Genomic DNA, 14,504 nt, shown 5'->3' with positions numbered 1-14,504 from the left:
GCTGGACAGTGGAGGGGGGAAGGGGGCTGCCCTCTGGGCATCTCGCGGACTGTGGCTGGACAGTGGAGGGGGGAAGGGGGCTGCCCTCTGGGCATCTCATGGACTGTGGCTGGAGAAGCTCTTTCAGGTCATTTTGTGGCCCCCTCAAGGTGCGTATCAGAGCTTCTGAGGTGAGGCCTGGAAGGGGACCATGTGCCCACCTATCCCCTGCCCTGCCTTTTGCTGATTGGTTTATGCGGCTGCCACTCGAGTGAGATCACAGGTGTTGGATCTGGGTTTCCCTGTGGTTTTAGAATCATGTGACTCGTGCTCTGGCTGCCTCCCTCTGGATGTTCATATGTAACAGATGTCATGCCCACATTCCCATGTTGCCTTGACCTGGTGTCTGGGCCGTATCCAAGAACAGCGCTCTGATGCTCATGTCTGGCCTCTTCACGGGCTCCCGCCAGGCTTTTATGTTGAATTTTACTCCCAAGTTTTTGTGAAGCCCAAGGAGAGAACGTAGGGAGCCTTCTGAACTGCTGGCTCATCTGAGCCCATTTTGAACCAGAGGAAAGCAGTTTCCATGCGCTTGCTTCTGGCCCATGGTCTCAGCAAAGCCCTCAGCGTTTCAGCATGTGTGTCTCCTTAGGAAAAAACATTTCTTATGCAATCTCTCTGACTCAGACACACTTTCTCCTCCTGTTTCTATGCTGTTGAAAAAGCTGGGTAAACCAGAGTGGAGGTATAGCTGGCTTTCCTGTGTGGCTTCCCCCTCATCTCTGAGAAGTGAGATGTGGAGACTGGAGGAGACCCAGGGGTCTTCTGACTGGAATGCTTTAGAGGTGGCACTTGAGCCCCCTGTGTTGTGTACATCAGGAGTGGTGCTTATTGGACAAGGGGCTTTGGGGAGACCCTCCCTCAGCCTTTCCCTGACGTACTGACATCCCTTCGTAAGCGAGCATTGTTAGAATCCATCCTGTCGTTGTTAAGCGCTGTTGAGTAGATCCCGGATCATAGCGCCCCTGTGCAGGCCTTCTGAGGAGCAGCTGGTGTGTTGAACCATCAACCTTGTGGTTTGCAGTCCAGTGCTTACGCTACGGTGCCACCCCAGGAGTCCAGCCTTTGGAAGAGAAGAACCTCCCCTCAATTCAACAGGCTACTGGGTGACCCAGACATGGGGAGCCAGCAGCTCTCTGTCTGTAAACACCACCTCCACAGGTTCTGTTTCTCTTCCCACTCTCCTCCTCTCCCCTCACATCCATAGAGACTCAAGGTCTGTGTTGTACCCAATGTGTTGTTTTTGTTTGTAAAATGAGACATGAATCCAGAAAACCTCACAAGACAAGTGTATGAATGAATGAGTTAGTGTAAAGTGATCCATCCCTCTGGTAACCAAGTTCAAGAAAGAGGACTTGGCCTGTCCCCCAGCTCACCCCTCACCCTTCCCAAGTCCTGAGTCAGGCCCCTCCCTCCCATGTTTGGACTTTGTTTTCAGAGAGTGGACCGTCCGTGTGTGTCCCTCTCATTCACTTCAGTCTCTCTGAAAGAGCCCAGGCCAGAGGTTCCCCCATGTGGGCTCTAGCTCTCTTGTGCAGGGGCCTAGTTGGAGCGTGCCCGTGTTTCTCCAGATGAGCAGCTAGCCATGCCTGTGGCATTGGCACACTGAATTTTCACATGACACTCATCCAGTATTGTCCCTACTTAGCACTGACTAATGGAAATCAGTTTAGAGGCCATCCCATTTCCCGTGGTGCATTCAGAGAGGAGAGACGGGGCATTAGATGTTCCAGTCTGTCTTGGTTTCCCAGCCATTCCGATAATGAGTCACTTCTCCATCATCTTCTGAAGCTGCCCAACTCTTGTAAAGGCTTGTTGGAATACATATATTGGATGGATTTTAATAATACGTGTTATTATTTTTGGAGCTTGAGGTGCCCTCTCTTTGGTCCGTGGGATACCTTCAGCCTGCCCTGAGTCCTCTTGACAGGACTTTATTCCCCTGGTTCTCCCTGGGACAGGTGCCCTTGGCTCTCTGTAGAACAGGTTTCATTTTGAGACTACAATCGACATGGTAGGAAATGTTGGTGACTGCTGAATTCGTCATTGTTTTAGGCCAGTGGATATATGTGCATAGAGGTGAGAGGGAGAGAGAGCTACAGCACCCCGAATTGTGTCTCCATCCCTCCACTTCTTAACCTCATTGTATCGGTGTCTGGTGGCACTGTGAGCTGAGCATTGGGCTGCTACCCTTAAGGTCGGCACTTCAAACCCACTAGCCACTCTGAGGGAGGGAGAGCACAGTTATTGGTCCCCACGGAGCTTCTCTCTTCTGTCCTGAAGGGTCACTGTGAGTCAGGACTGGCTCAGTGGCAGTGGGTTTGGTTTGGGGTTTGCTTCTTCTACCTGAGGATTCTCGTTCTCTCGGTCGTGTACCCCATAAACACCCCACTTGTTTCCTCTCATCCGTGTCCCACAGCAGCTTCCTCCGCACCACAACAGTAGCTGAACTGAGAACATTCCAAGTCTTTCCAGAGCCCGCCACCCCCAGTGGCTCAGGTGGGAAATGTTTTTGTTTGGGGGGTCGGATGGTCTGGTGGCCATGACCCTTTTTGCTGAGTGTAGACTCTGGTTCTCACTCCGTTTTCTTCGGACGAAGTTGCTTGTAGCTTTTCTTCTTCAGATTATAGTATCAATATTTTTAAATGCCTGGAACATTTTCTTAAAAGTTAGCTTTTCGTGTTTCATTTTCTTCAGGAATTCTGTCTGTGATAGGCGGCCTTCGGTAGCTCTTAACTTCTGTGTGACTCCTTATTCCTTATGGTTTTCGTTTCCTTTGGGTTTAAACTGAAATGACTAATTTATTTCTGATTGTTTTCAGAGTTCTATCATTTTGTCTGAGTTTTAATCTCTTGCTTATGTTGTGGTTTCATCGCTTGTATCGTCTTGCTAACAGCTGCTCACGCACTTTGAAGCAGCAGGTTGTAGTTGTTTTGTGGGTGCTTCATTGTCTGCCGTTGCTGCTTCTCCTCTGCTCCCCTTTTTCTTACTTTTCCAGGAGATTTGTTCCCATTACTGTCTGCTGTTCGTGTGTGCTAGAACTTTCTTTAGTAAAGCTTCCCTAACTCCACAGAGCTCCCTCTTCGCTGGCTTTTGCGAGTAGTGAAAATGTGGTTCCTTTCTGAGCTTTCTTGGTTCTGTTCACACAGAGTGGTTTGGAAACTTCTTGACGGTAGATGGTGGTGGTGTTGGGTTCTATCAAGTCGGTTCCAACTCTTAACAACCCTGTAGAGGGTTTCCAAGGCTGTCTGCGGGAGCAGAACACCTCATTCTTCCACAGAGCAGCTGGTGGGCTCTCAAACATCCAACCTTGTGGATCCTGGTCCAGTGTTTACCCTACAGAGCCACTGCACTCCCGGTGATAGGGTTAGCAGTATTTTTCAATCAATCAACAAATCAGTCTGTATTTTTTTAAGGTTCTCTTTTAATATCTAAACGATAAATCTCAGTAGCTACAACCCACATGAACAGAAGCTCTTTGGTGTCTATCCCCAGTCACTTGTAGGAGAGTCAGAGGAGCCTGAAGTTTTGATTTTGAGGGTAACTGGGTGCGAGCTTCCTCCTTCCTGCTCTCCCCAACCTGCTGTGGCCCTACAGCTTTTCTTGCACATTGGAGGGTCCTCCAGGTCTCTCCCGCAGCACCTCAGGGTCATTGGGGTTCTGCTGGTTGGGGGTCCACAAACACAGCCTCCTTGACACCTTGCTTCCCCATGGCTCACGGGCTGTGGCCTGAGATGGGACCTGCCTTTGCTATAGCAGAAGGAGAGTTGTGGATTTCCTGTCATAAACTTGCTCCGAGCTCTTGGTTCCGTTGTGGCCAAGTACAAACATACGGTCCGACTCTCACAGTTTTTGGTTGTCGTTGCTTTTGTTGCAAAACTGTATATGCCGTGAAAAAAAAGCAAGCCTGCTGCCACCGAGTCCAATTCCTATCCATAGGGTCTCCGAAACACTAACTCTTTATAGGGACAGAAAGCCTCGTCTTTCTCCCATTGATGTCATGTCATGTTGGTCAGGTGCTGCGGAGTTGGTTCCCATGCATACCCGCCTATGCACAGCAGAACCAACCCTGCCCGGTCCTGTGCCATCCTCACGATTGTCTTTGGGCCCGTTGTTGTAGCCCCAACAATGACCAGGCCTTTCTTGCTGTGTACATTGGAGTGACCTCGTTTGCCGATGTCAGGCTGTTGTATCTACATCACCCACATTGGTGTGGTGCCTCCCATCACCCCAAATAACAAGTGTCTGCTGTTTCGAGAGCAACCCTCCACCCATGCCCTCCTGGTCACTGGCCGAGTGTTGGTGCTGTCTGCTGGCGGGGGGTTCCAGGACTCTGCAGGAACACGCGAGTCCTTGGGTGCTCAGCCATTTCATTCCTGTGTGAGCGTGGACTTCGGTGCATGCCGTCACGTCTGTTGGAGGACTTCTAGATACATGTGCACACGCGTTCAATTTGACCTTCAGGTGGGGCTTTAAAAATTATGCATTTGCAAGCACGTGTTTCCAAATTGCTTGGCAAAGGCGGCAGCATCGGAAGACTCTCTTCCCCCAAAGCGGGCGCTTCTGAACCTTTTGTCATTTCTTTTGGGGCATTGGTCTGTCTTCTCTGTTGGCTAGTTACCACATTTGCTGCGTCTTCTGCTGTTGGGCTGTGAGAGCCATACAGCAGACAGGCATGCTGCCGAGAGTGGTAGGTATGGCTAGGGTTCTCTTGTGCGAATGCTCGCAGAGCATGGTTCTTGGCCCTGCCTCAGTCTTCACCGCCGTGTGTGGGGGTTCTCAACTCCCTGTGACATGGCCCTCGGTTTTGCCTGAGGGAACAGCTCTCACACAGACACTGGACTCACAGAGACGGATGGCGCGGCTTCCTGGCAGTTGAGAACGAATGTCCTGGCGTGCTCTCCCTTGAGTCCGACTTGTGCTGGGTGGGACGAGGCTCCCCCGTGTTTTGTCAGCTGAATCAGCAGGCCACAGTGCTAAGTGGGCAGGCTTAGCCTCACTGCAGCCCATGTCTGTTTATCCGTCTGTCTGCAGCTGGGCCGGTGTGCCAACAGCGTGGCCAAGTTTGAGCTGATGCGACCATCTAACAGAGCTCCGCTGCTGGTGCTCTGTGAGGACCACAGGGCCCGGATGGTGAAGCACCAGTGCTGCCCGGGCTGTGGCTACTTTTGCACAGCGGTAAGTCTACGCCCAGAGGCTCATGGGGCTTGGTGCACTCGCCTCTCACCCATCGGGCAGCCTCGGGCCCCTCGCCCGCCCACCCACCCACTGAGTCTGCACAGCCCTCTCATTCCCTTACCTCCTGTCCCTTCTCTGTTGGTGACCTCATGCCTGGCCATCACTCACAGAGACACGTGTGTCTGCGTCCAGCCGGTGCTCATGGAGACCAATGTGTCAGTCTGACCAGAAGTTTTGCCAGGACTTGGTGTCCACCTCAGATTCCCCGCACTCAAGATGCCCAGGGGACTACTCGGGGGCTTTGCACATTCGAGTCCAGCCGGCCTGTCAGGACACGCTCTTCTGCTGCCTCTCCCCTACTCCTAGGTCACCCAGCTTCCTGTTGGTGCAGATGGAGAAAAGAGGTGGACAGGGCAGACCCCTCAAGATACTGTGTCTTGGCTCTATGCTCAGTCAGTGGGAGGATGACCGGGGAATGACTCTGGGCTGTGGCCTGAGTGGAGAGCACTTGCTGGTACCCCGGCCAGGTGTCCAGTCCCACAGCAGCTGGAGGGGCTGGAGGTGCTACCAGTGTCAGGGCTGAGCGGCACCTTAGGGAGGCCTGTTAGGGGTGGCACTGCTGGAACTGAAGGACAGTTTTGGATTTCCTGTCATAAACTCGCTTCCGAGCCCTTGTTTGTGTTGGGACCATTGTTGGAAGCCACCTTCCTGGGAGGACTTGTCTGAGTCCCTGAGCAGGTGTCTTCTCTGTTATGGTGGTGTGACCTCTCCTTGTGTCTAGTGGATGAGCTGCTGCTTGGGCCTTCTGCCTTCATGGAGAATGGAAGTTAAAGAGAATAGAAGTCTCCCACAAACTTTGATTCCCTCTCCCATATTTGAAGTCCTGGTGGCATGAGATGGATTCTGTTTCTCCTCCGATATTGTACCACCTGTGGGCTGATGTATCATTTCCTCGTGGGAGTGTTGGCATTAGTGAACACTCCCTACAGGTCAGAGTTAGTGGTCACTCCCTACAGGTTGGCGTTAGTGAACACTCCCTACAGGTTGGCATTAGTGGTCACTCCCTACAGGTTGGCATTAGTGGTTACTCCCTACAGGTTGGCGTTAGTGAGCACTCCCTGCAGGTTGGTGTTAGTGGTCACTCCCTACAGGTCAGAGTTAGTGGTCACTCCCTACAGGTTGGCGTTAGTGAGCACTCCCATGCAGTGTCCCACCCAGTCCTTGCCTCTTCTTACACGTGCTGTGTTTCCCGGGGCCGAAGTCAGTCCCTGTGACTGACCTCCCACACACACCTGTGAGCTTCCTGTCCGAGTTCAGGGTAAGCACTAAACAGTGCTGCCCCCCATTTCTGTAGTCTGGGTGTGGCTGGTGCTGGTGGGGATATATGCTCAGCTCCTCATGTGATTGCGCCAGGGTGTGCTGAATTTCCCCGTAAGGGGGATGGGATCAGGGAACGGAAGCCACTGCAGAGCTGGTGGGTTATGAGTTGACTTGCAAAAACTGGAAGGTCAGCAGTTCAAATCCACCAGCTTCTCCACAGGAGAAAGATGAGACTTTCTTGCTTCCATGAGGATTTACAGCCTCAGAAACTCTACATAGGGTGGCTCTGATACGGTAGTGGTTATGAGTTGGCCTCCTAAAATCACAGTCAGCAGTCCCTCCTTAGAAAGCTGAGGCTTTCTGCTCCCGTAAAGATGTACAGCCTTGGAAACCCTGTACAGGGTCGCTGTAATCAGTGCTGACTTCAGGCACACAGCCACCACCATCATGACGGAGAAACGACCGGGAGGGCACACGCACCTGCAAGGTCCTGAGCTTGCATTCGTATCCTCGGACCTCAGATTAGAGACTGATAGTGGGAATTCCAGCAGTGTATTTGTGTGAACGAAACAAGCCTGGAGACCTATCATACCAACTTTGGTGCCTGGTGGCGGGAGCCAGGGGACCGGGCAGGAAACAGCTGAGGAGCGGGCTCAATAGTGGATTGGCTGTGTCTGGTGGGTGGGGCCAGAAAGGAGGCGGGGTCAGAGGTGGGGCATGGTGCCTGGTGGAAGGGGGCGGGGATACTTGCTTCCGTTTAGAAGTCCACACTGATGCGTTCTCAGACATGCACTAATGTCATAAACCTCTCTTAGAAAACAGTACAAACCGGAGTAACTTGACTCTCCTGGGGTCATTGCCCACCGCTGCCCTCCCCAGCCTCCTGGGGACACCAACCCACCCACGCCCTTGAGTTCTTATAAAGATGATGGTCATTGCCCTGGTTTCTGTTCTGGGAGTGATCACAGGGCACCTGCTCTTATTTCTCCCTCACCTAATCTTGCTAAGTTAGAAGTTTGTAAACCCACCCCCACGTTTTCATGTTACATCTTCAACACCAGTCCTGTTCACGTGTACGTGTCCTGTCTTTCACCTTCAGTTTTCCCTCTTCGTTCCCAAGAGCCCTTGGTAGATTGGTAAAACAGGCAACAAGGTGCAGGGTGGGAGCTGTCAGGATGAGTAGTGGGCAGGCCTTTTCCTCAGCCCTCAGCAGTGTGGGCCCTGGCTGTTAGTGTTGGCATGCACAGAATCTCAGGGCAGCAGCCCCACCCCTCAAGCCTCCCTGCCCACTACGCTGCGCCACTGGATGGCTGCCCCTGGAGCCTTGTTGTAGCCCATGCTCTGGCCTGTCCAAGGCTGGACCTCAGGAGCCTGGGGTGAATGACTCTAAGAATTCACAGCCAGGGTTTCCTCTGCTTGTTGAGGGGCATGAGGCCACTCTGCAGTCTTTCCTCTGAGCAGCTCGTGGGAAGGCCTGTAGGGCACTGACTGGGGCAGCTGTCCCTCTGAGCAAGCTCCTCCTTCCCAGGGTAATTTCATGGAGTGCCAGCCCGAGAGCAGCGTCTCCCATCGTTTTCACAAGGACTGCGTCTCTCGTGTCAATAATGCCAGCTACTGTCCCCACTGCGGCGAGGAGGCTGCCAAGGCCAGGGAGGTGACCATCGCCAAGGCCGACACCACCTCCACCGTGACTCTGGGGCCCGGACCCGAGAAGGCCGCCACCGTTGAGGGCAGGGCCGACACTACCACCGGCAGGTGCGTCAGGGCGGGTGGGGAGTGAAGAGGGGCTGCTGGTCACTGTGGGCTGCTCTGGACATCTGCAGTGGACTCTGTTCCTACTCCTCCATCTAAAGTTTCTCAGACACACTGACACTGATATTTCAGAAACACGGAAGTTTGCTGGCTCTGGACTCAATGGTCTCCTCTGAGTCAGCCTGACCCTCCTCTCATAGCTGCAGCATCCCAGCATCTTTTGTCGACAGCTCAGCTGACGTTGCACCTGAAGGCCCAGGTGAAGGAGTGCTGATACCAGTTGTTTCCTAAAAGCGTCCATAGAAATTGCTGGATGGCTCCTGGCATGAGGAGGAATCCGCACCCACCACAGTCAGCAGCTTTGTTCCTACAGTAGAGTCAGAGGCTATTTCAGAGACTCACGTGGTGGATGTCTCCAGACGTCCATTCCTCCTTTCAAGTACCCCACGTCCTGGTGCAGGTGGGACGGCTGCTGGGTAGCATAGGTGGAACCTGAAGTTCAATCCACAAAGCAGATACGAACAGGAAGTCTGTGGACACGACTTTCCCAGGCTCTCTGACTCTGCCCCTGCTGCCTTGTGCATGGCCATCAGGGAGAAGGCTGTGTGTGGAGGGTGTGGGTTTCCAGGAGTGGTCACGTTCTCTCCCTCCCTGCAGCAGTGCTGGACCCCAACTCCTGGAGGGAGAGAAGCTACAGAGCTGTACCCCGCAGCTCCCCGAGGGCTTCGAGCTGACTGGACCATCAGGACCTGTGAAGTCCACGTCTGGCCTCCCCCAGGGGCCTGGCAAGGAGACGTTGGAGAGTGCACTGATCGCACTGGACTCAGAAAAGTAAGGGCTCACCCCCAAGGTGGGACATTCAGGCTTCCACAGCAGGTCAGCTCCTAGACGCTTGTGGCTCTGCTTGGCTGTGTTATTTCAGGGGACTATTCTGCTCATTCTGGATGTGTCTCATGGGACCCTCGGCCACACGGCCCACCCTCACTTTCTGGGAAGGGCCCACGTGGGGCGGGCTGCGTTTGTGTTTCTGCCAGACACAAGCACTTGGTGTTGGCACCAGCTTCATTTCTTTGAGCCCATCTGCCTGTCCACAGGGTAGTACTGGCCAGACCCCTTGTGTCCACTTCCATACCCATCAGGATGTTGAAGCAAAAGCAGCCCTTCAGCCCTGAGCCACTCGGGCCCTCTTCTTTTAGCACCAGTGGCAGCGGCGGTCTGCCAGGTGTCCCTGAACTGCTGTTCAGGCCTCTCCTTGGCCTTCGACCTGGGATTGGTTGAGCCGAGCAGAGCCACATCACGGGGCACCCGGGATTTCTTGGGTGGACTGATCACTGTACTTGCTGTAGACCCTGCAGTGTTAGCTGGTGAGGGTCCAGAGTGGTCCTCAGCCCAGAGGTGCTGGCGTGGGCTCTGCCTCCTCAGGGTGGCTTGCCTCATGGTGCCAGCCTGTGGGTGTGGGGACGTCATCACATGCTCCCCACAGGCCCAAGAAGCTGCGTTTCCACCCGAAGCAGTTGTATTTCTCCGCCCGGCAGGGCGAGCTTCAGAAGGTGCTGCTCATGCTGGGTGAGTGTGCCCTGGCCGCCTGCCTGTCACCGCAGCATGGCACGGGACTCCCATTAAACCTGGCCTCCACTCCCCTCCTGTCCCGACGCTGCCCGGGTCTCCCGTTAGCCCTGCCCTCCACTCCTCTCCCATGACTGCACGGGGTCCTCCATGGTAGCTGCGTACAAACACTGAAGACATGTGTTTGCAGTGGACGGAATTGACCCCAACTTCAAGATGGAGCACCAGAGCAAGAGATGTCCACTGCATGCTGCCGCAGAAGCTGGCCACGTGGACGTCTGCCACATGCTGATCCAGGTGACTTGAACCTCGGTTCCTGCTATCCCCAGTGCCAAGTACTGCCAGGCACTTCTTGGCAATGAGGCGGCCAAGGGGCACCCAGTAGGCCTGCAGACCTGAAGGGAGATCGTTGTCTGGGCTGGGAGCAGGGCCAGGCCTAAGGTGGTGCCCATTGGAGGCCCCAGGTGTCCTCGGCACCCGCTAGCTCCATGAATCGGTGATGGGTGTGGGAGGCGGCCTGTGCTTGCAGAAGATGTGCCTGACATTTCCGAGGGCACGGGGGCAGGGGCAGCGGGGTGGAGGAGCCATGCGGGCCCTGTTGCAGAGGCCAGGGTTAGGTGCTGCTTGCGGGGTTTACAGTCATGAGAGAGGGTTGTTTCCCGCCTGCGGTCTCCCGGAGAAGAATGTCTCATGTGTGGCTTCTCCTTTGGTTTCTGCTTTCGTCTGTAACAAGCATGTAGCTAGCGCACACCAAAGGTAGTGACGAAGACATGAAGGGCTAAGACTGCCCTGCTGGCCCCTGGACACACCCACTCGCCATCCTGGCCTCTCCTCTTCCCTCACCAGCAGGAAAGCCCCTCAGCTTGTGGGTCTCAGTCTTACCAGAGCAACCTGAGTCCATGCAGAGACAGATCTGTGTCTGGTGGATGGTGGGAGACGATAGGAGGCCGGATTCCTGGATGAGAAATCAAGCCTTGCAGAGAGCTGAGGGGCGGGAACAGCTGCTATCTGTCCATCCCACCTGCTTACAGACTCTTTCTCCATGAGGCTGCAGGCACCGCCTCCCCAAGTCCCTCTCACCTGTCTGTGTTGCAGGCGGGTGCCAACATTGACACGTGCTCCGAGGACCAGCGGACCCCGCTGATGGAGGCAGCCGAGAACAACCATCTGGATGCAGTTAAATATCTCATCAAGGCGGGGGCCCTTGTGGATCCCAAGGTGTGTCTGGTGTGCACTCGCGTCCGCTCCGAGGGCTGTGTGGGCAGTGCGGTGGTTTGGCGCTGTGTGTGGCTGTGGGTTCAGAGGAGGCCAGGGCATCCACAAGTTCCCACGACTGCAGGCTGGGGCCAAGGGAGAGCAAGCACTTCTCACTGAACCACTGCCGGTGTGAGCAGAGAGAGGGACTCTGGGTGCTGGGAACACTTGGTGTGAGGGAGGGAAACAGTTCTGAGGCCGAAGAGGAAACCGGTGCCCAGGAGTCCAGTTAGGCGAGGCCAGTGCTGGAAGAGACACCCAGACCAGTGTTCTGTGCATTCAGTCATGTCTGTCTTCTTCTGCTGAAAGCCCGCCAGAATTCATGCAGGGGCTTGGAGGAGAGACTCGGCCCGCACATGGAGCCCTGAGGAGCAGCAGTGCCCTGTGTCCATGGCCACCTCCATGTCCCACTAGTGGGAGGCTCAGGGGGAGCCTCACTTAGCAGTGCCGGGTAGAGACAACCGGGTAGAGATGGGCACTGCGCACTTGAGAAAAACCTGCCTCACACCCTTGACTGTTGTTTTTTCTATGTTGATTTGATTGTCAAGGTAGTTTTTAAAAGTTATTTTAAGTTTGTTAGAGTGAAAAGTTTTGTTTATAGTATTGAACACTGTCTATGGATTATTACTTTGTAAGTTTTCTCTGTGCCCTCTGTTCATTTTACTACTGGTATATTCTTACTTACAGCTTTGGTGTGTGTAGGAGTTGTTCACATGTAAGAACTAACGATTCTTTGTCACAGTTTTTCACAAGTCTTGTGCCGAGTTTGTTTAGGCCGTCCCCAGCTTGTGTGCGGCTCCCACTGGCCTTTAATGCAGGGCTCAGACCTGTTCTGTCATGGCTGAGGAAGTGAAGCAGGACAGATTGGAAGTCGTCCAATGTGGGTGCTTCGTCATGGTAACCCTAACAGGTCTCAGCCCCGGAATGGGAGGCTCCGGAACCTGATACGGGAGACTGGGGCATTGGCAGGACTGGAGGGCGGCACATTCAGCCACCGTCTCGGAGCAGGGCTCTCATGTTCCGTACACTTGCCCTCACTGAAGCAATTGAATCAGCCAGACTTGCTACAAAGTCCTCATCACATTCACCTTCTCTTGCTGCATGTGTGGCTTTTAATTCATTTAACTCCAGCTTGTTCTGGTAGTAACGTAACGTCAGGCCGCATAATAGTAATGGCAGGAAGAACCGATGCAGGGGTCGGACTGACCTGCCACTTCTGACAGATGCAGGACTTGGTCTCACTGCTAACCCGGGATCTAGTTGTAGTTAATCCATTAGTTTGGGTGGGTTTTGAGGCTTGCAAGCCTTTGGGTTTTGTTGATGTGATAGAGGTACAGCTGGAATCCTGGTGTGGCACTGTAGGAGAAACAATGGACTACTAACCGAAAGGTGGACAGTTCAAACCCAACAGACACTATACAGGGTCACGTGAGTCAGAACTGACTCGATGGCACTTCAGAACACCAACGCATACAACTCTGTCTCCATTGTGTTATGTGCCGTGGAGTCAGTTCCGACACACAGCAACCCTGTACAGGGTTTCCGAGGCTGTAAATCTTTATGGGAGCAGAAAGCAGATACTTGGCCCACATATGAGGGAGCTTTAAAAAGTGTGTGGAAAATGAAATGAAAGCCTGGAATTTTTCCACAAAATTTTTGAAGACCCCTCATATTTTTCCGTCTATGAGACTTTCATCATTTTACTTTTAAATTCTTGGTAATTTGAAATTTTATCTGACTTTTTTCCATGAAGCTCATCAGGTGGAATGAATAATTTACTGATTGATAGAAGTTTGTTTCCCTTGAGCATTTTCATTTTATCTTTATAAATACCCTTTTCAAAGAACATTTTAATTCAGAGAGCTATAAGGAGCTCTGGTAGCATAGTGGTTACGAATTGGGCTGTGAACCTCAGGGTCAGCAGTTCGAAACTACCAGCTGTCCCGTGGGAGAAAGATGAGGCTTTTTGCTCCCATAAAGATTTACAGCCTCGGAAACCCTATACAGGGTCGCTGTGTGTCGGGACCGACTCCACGGCACATAACAACAACAACAAAGGATTATTTTTCTCTAGGTAAGCTATGAACTAACTGTAAATGTTTATTTTAATTTTGGTTTATTGCCATAAAAATAAGGTAGTGATAACTTATATGGTAGGTTATAACCCTGTATTATAGTACAGACAATTTACGTATATGTTTAGTGTCTGCAGCTCTGTTTATTTTTATTGTGGTGCTGGAAATAGCCATTTATATTTGCACAGATTTGACTTCACATGTTAAAGGGTAGCAGCTTAACCCTTAGCATGTTGTTATTAGGCGTCGTCGAGTCGGTTCTGACTCACAGCGACTCCATGCACAACAGAACAAGCCCCATCCGGCCCTGCATCATCCTCACCATGGTTACATTTGAACCCATTGGTGTTGGGATCTGCCTCTTTTGTATTGACCCTCTCTTCTTCGCAGCATGATGACCTCCTTAGAATACATCACAGAAAGTATTTGTTACCAGATGACTCAGGCGTACTGCAGGGTCTGGGATGCCCTCAACAAGTGGTAGCTGTTACTGGTACTGTGGATGTTGTTTTCAAGGAGGATCAGCAGGGTCCACCATATTCCCATGTCAGTGCTTTGGACAAATCATTATTCGAGTGAAGGTGTCAAGGCTTCAGAATGATAAGAGGATTCCTTAGCTTTCGAGTGTCCTGAAATTTCTGTGGGTACATGTGGCCTTAATGCAGCCGAGAACGTCTTCAGATGCTTGTAAGTTTTCTCACTGGTTAAGTTACGCACTGAGTGCCTATAGACCAGCAAGAGCCAACACTGACAGCTGCTCAGGAATCTGTGGCCTGTTTTAAGATCGTAGGAAAACAGTTGAAGAGAATCAAGTTTGTGGGCCAGAGACGGAGAGAACTGATGAACACGGTGTGGCCTAAAGTCAACAGGAAAAGAAGCAGAGGCTCAAGAAATGAAGGGAGGATGGTAGATGAGAAAGAAGGAATGATCAGAGCAATTTCAGGCCCGTTGTCCTCCCACTGGAGCACAGCAAGGCTGCACAGAACATTCCGGATCTGATGGTAGGAGGCTGAGCTGAGGGGAGGGGAGGGGGGGTCACAGAGAGCGCCCCACCTTCCTGCTGCCTTGAGAACCCTGTGCCGTCTAAACCCAGTGGGTTTAGACCTGGTGTACAACAAGCCATTGTGATACACCACACTGGGAGGTGAAGCCTTGAGTACTGAATTAAAATCCTAAATATAAAACAGAAAGACCTCAGTGTTCTTGAATAGTGGAAGACTTAGTATTGTTCAGTCAGTACTGCCCTAAGCAATGTGCAGACTCAGTGCAAACCCAATAGCTTTTTATGCAGAAACAGAAAGACCAGTCCTCAAATTCTAA

The 14,504-nt window shown here is 52.5% G+C and overlaps 1 protein-coding gene across 1 annotated transcript in view; it reads left to right on the top strand.

The window, feature by feature from the left end:
- Window positions 1-14,504, top strand: part of EHMT1 (euchromatic histone-lysine N-methyltransferase 1) — a 67,947-nt gene that overhangs the window by 37,261 nt on the left and 16,182 nt on the right. The window contains exons 9-14 of the mRNA XM_006863648.1: window positions 5,074-5,217; window positions 8,066-8,292; window positions 8,947-9,120; window positions 9,773-9,855; window positions 10,046-10,152; window positions 10,951-11,073. Of these exons, the coding sequence (XP_006863710.1) occupies window positions 5,074-5,217; window positions 8,066-8,292; window positions 8,947-9,120; window positions 9,773-9,855; window positions 10,046-10,152; window positions 10,951-11,073 (858 nt within the window). The remainder of the gene's footprint in view (window positions 1-5,073; window positions 5,218-8,065; window positions 8,293-8,946; window positions 9,121-9,772; window positions 9,856-10,045; window positions 10,153-10,950; window positions 11,074-14,504) is intronic.

This window comes from Chrysochloris asiatica, unplaced genomic scaffold (assembly GCF_000296735.1).
Source record: "Chrysochloris asiatica unplaced genomic scaffold, ChrAsi1.0 scaffold00056, whole genome shotgun sequence".
NCBI lineage: Eukaryota > Metazoa > Chordata > Mammalia > Afrosoricida > Chrysochloridae > Chrysochloris > Chrysochloris asiatica.
The sequence above is the reverse complement of the archived record's forward strand: the minus strand, read 5'-3'. Positions and strand labels throughout refer to the sequence as shown.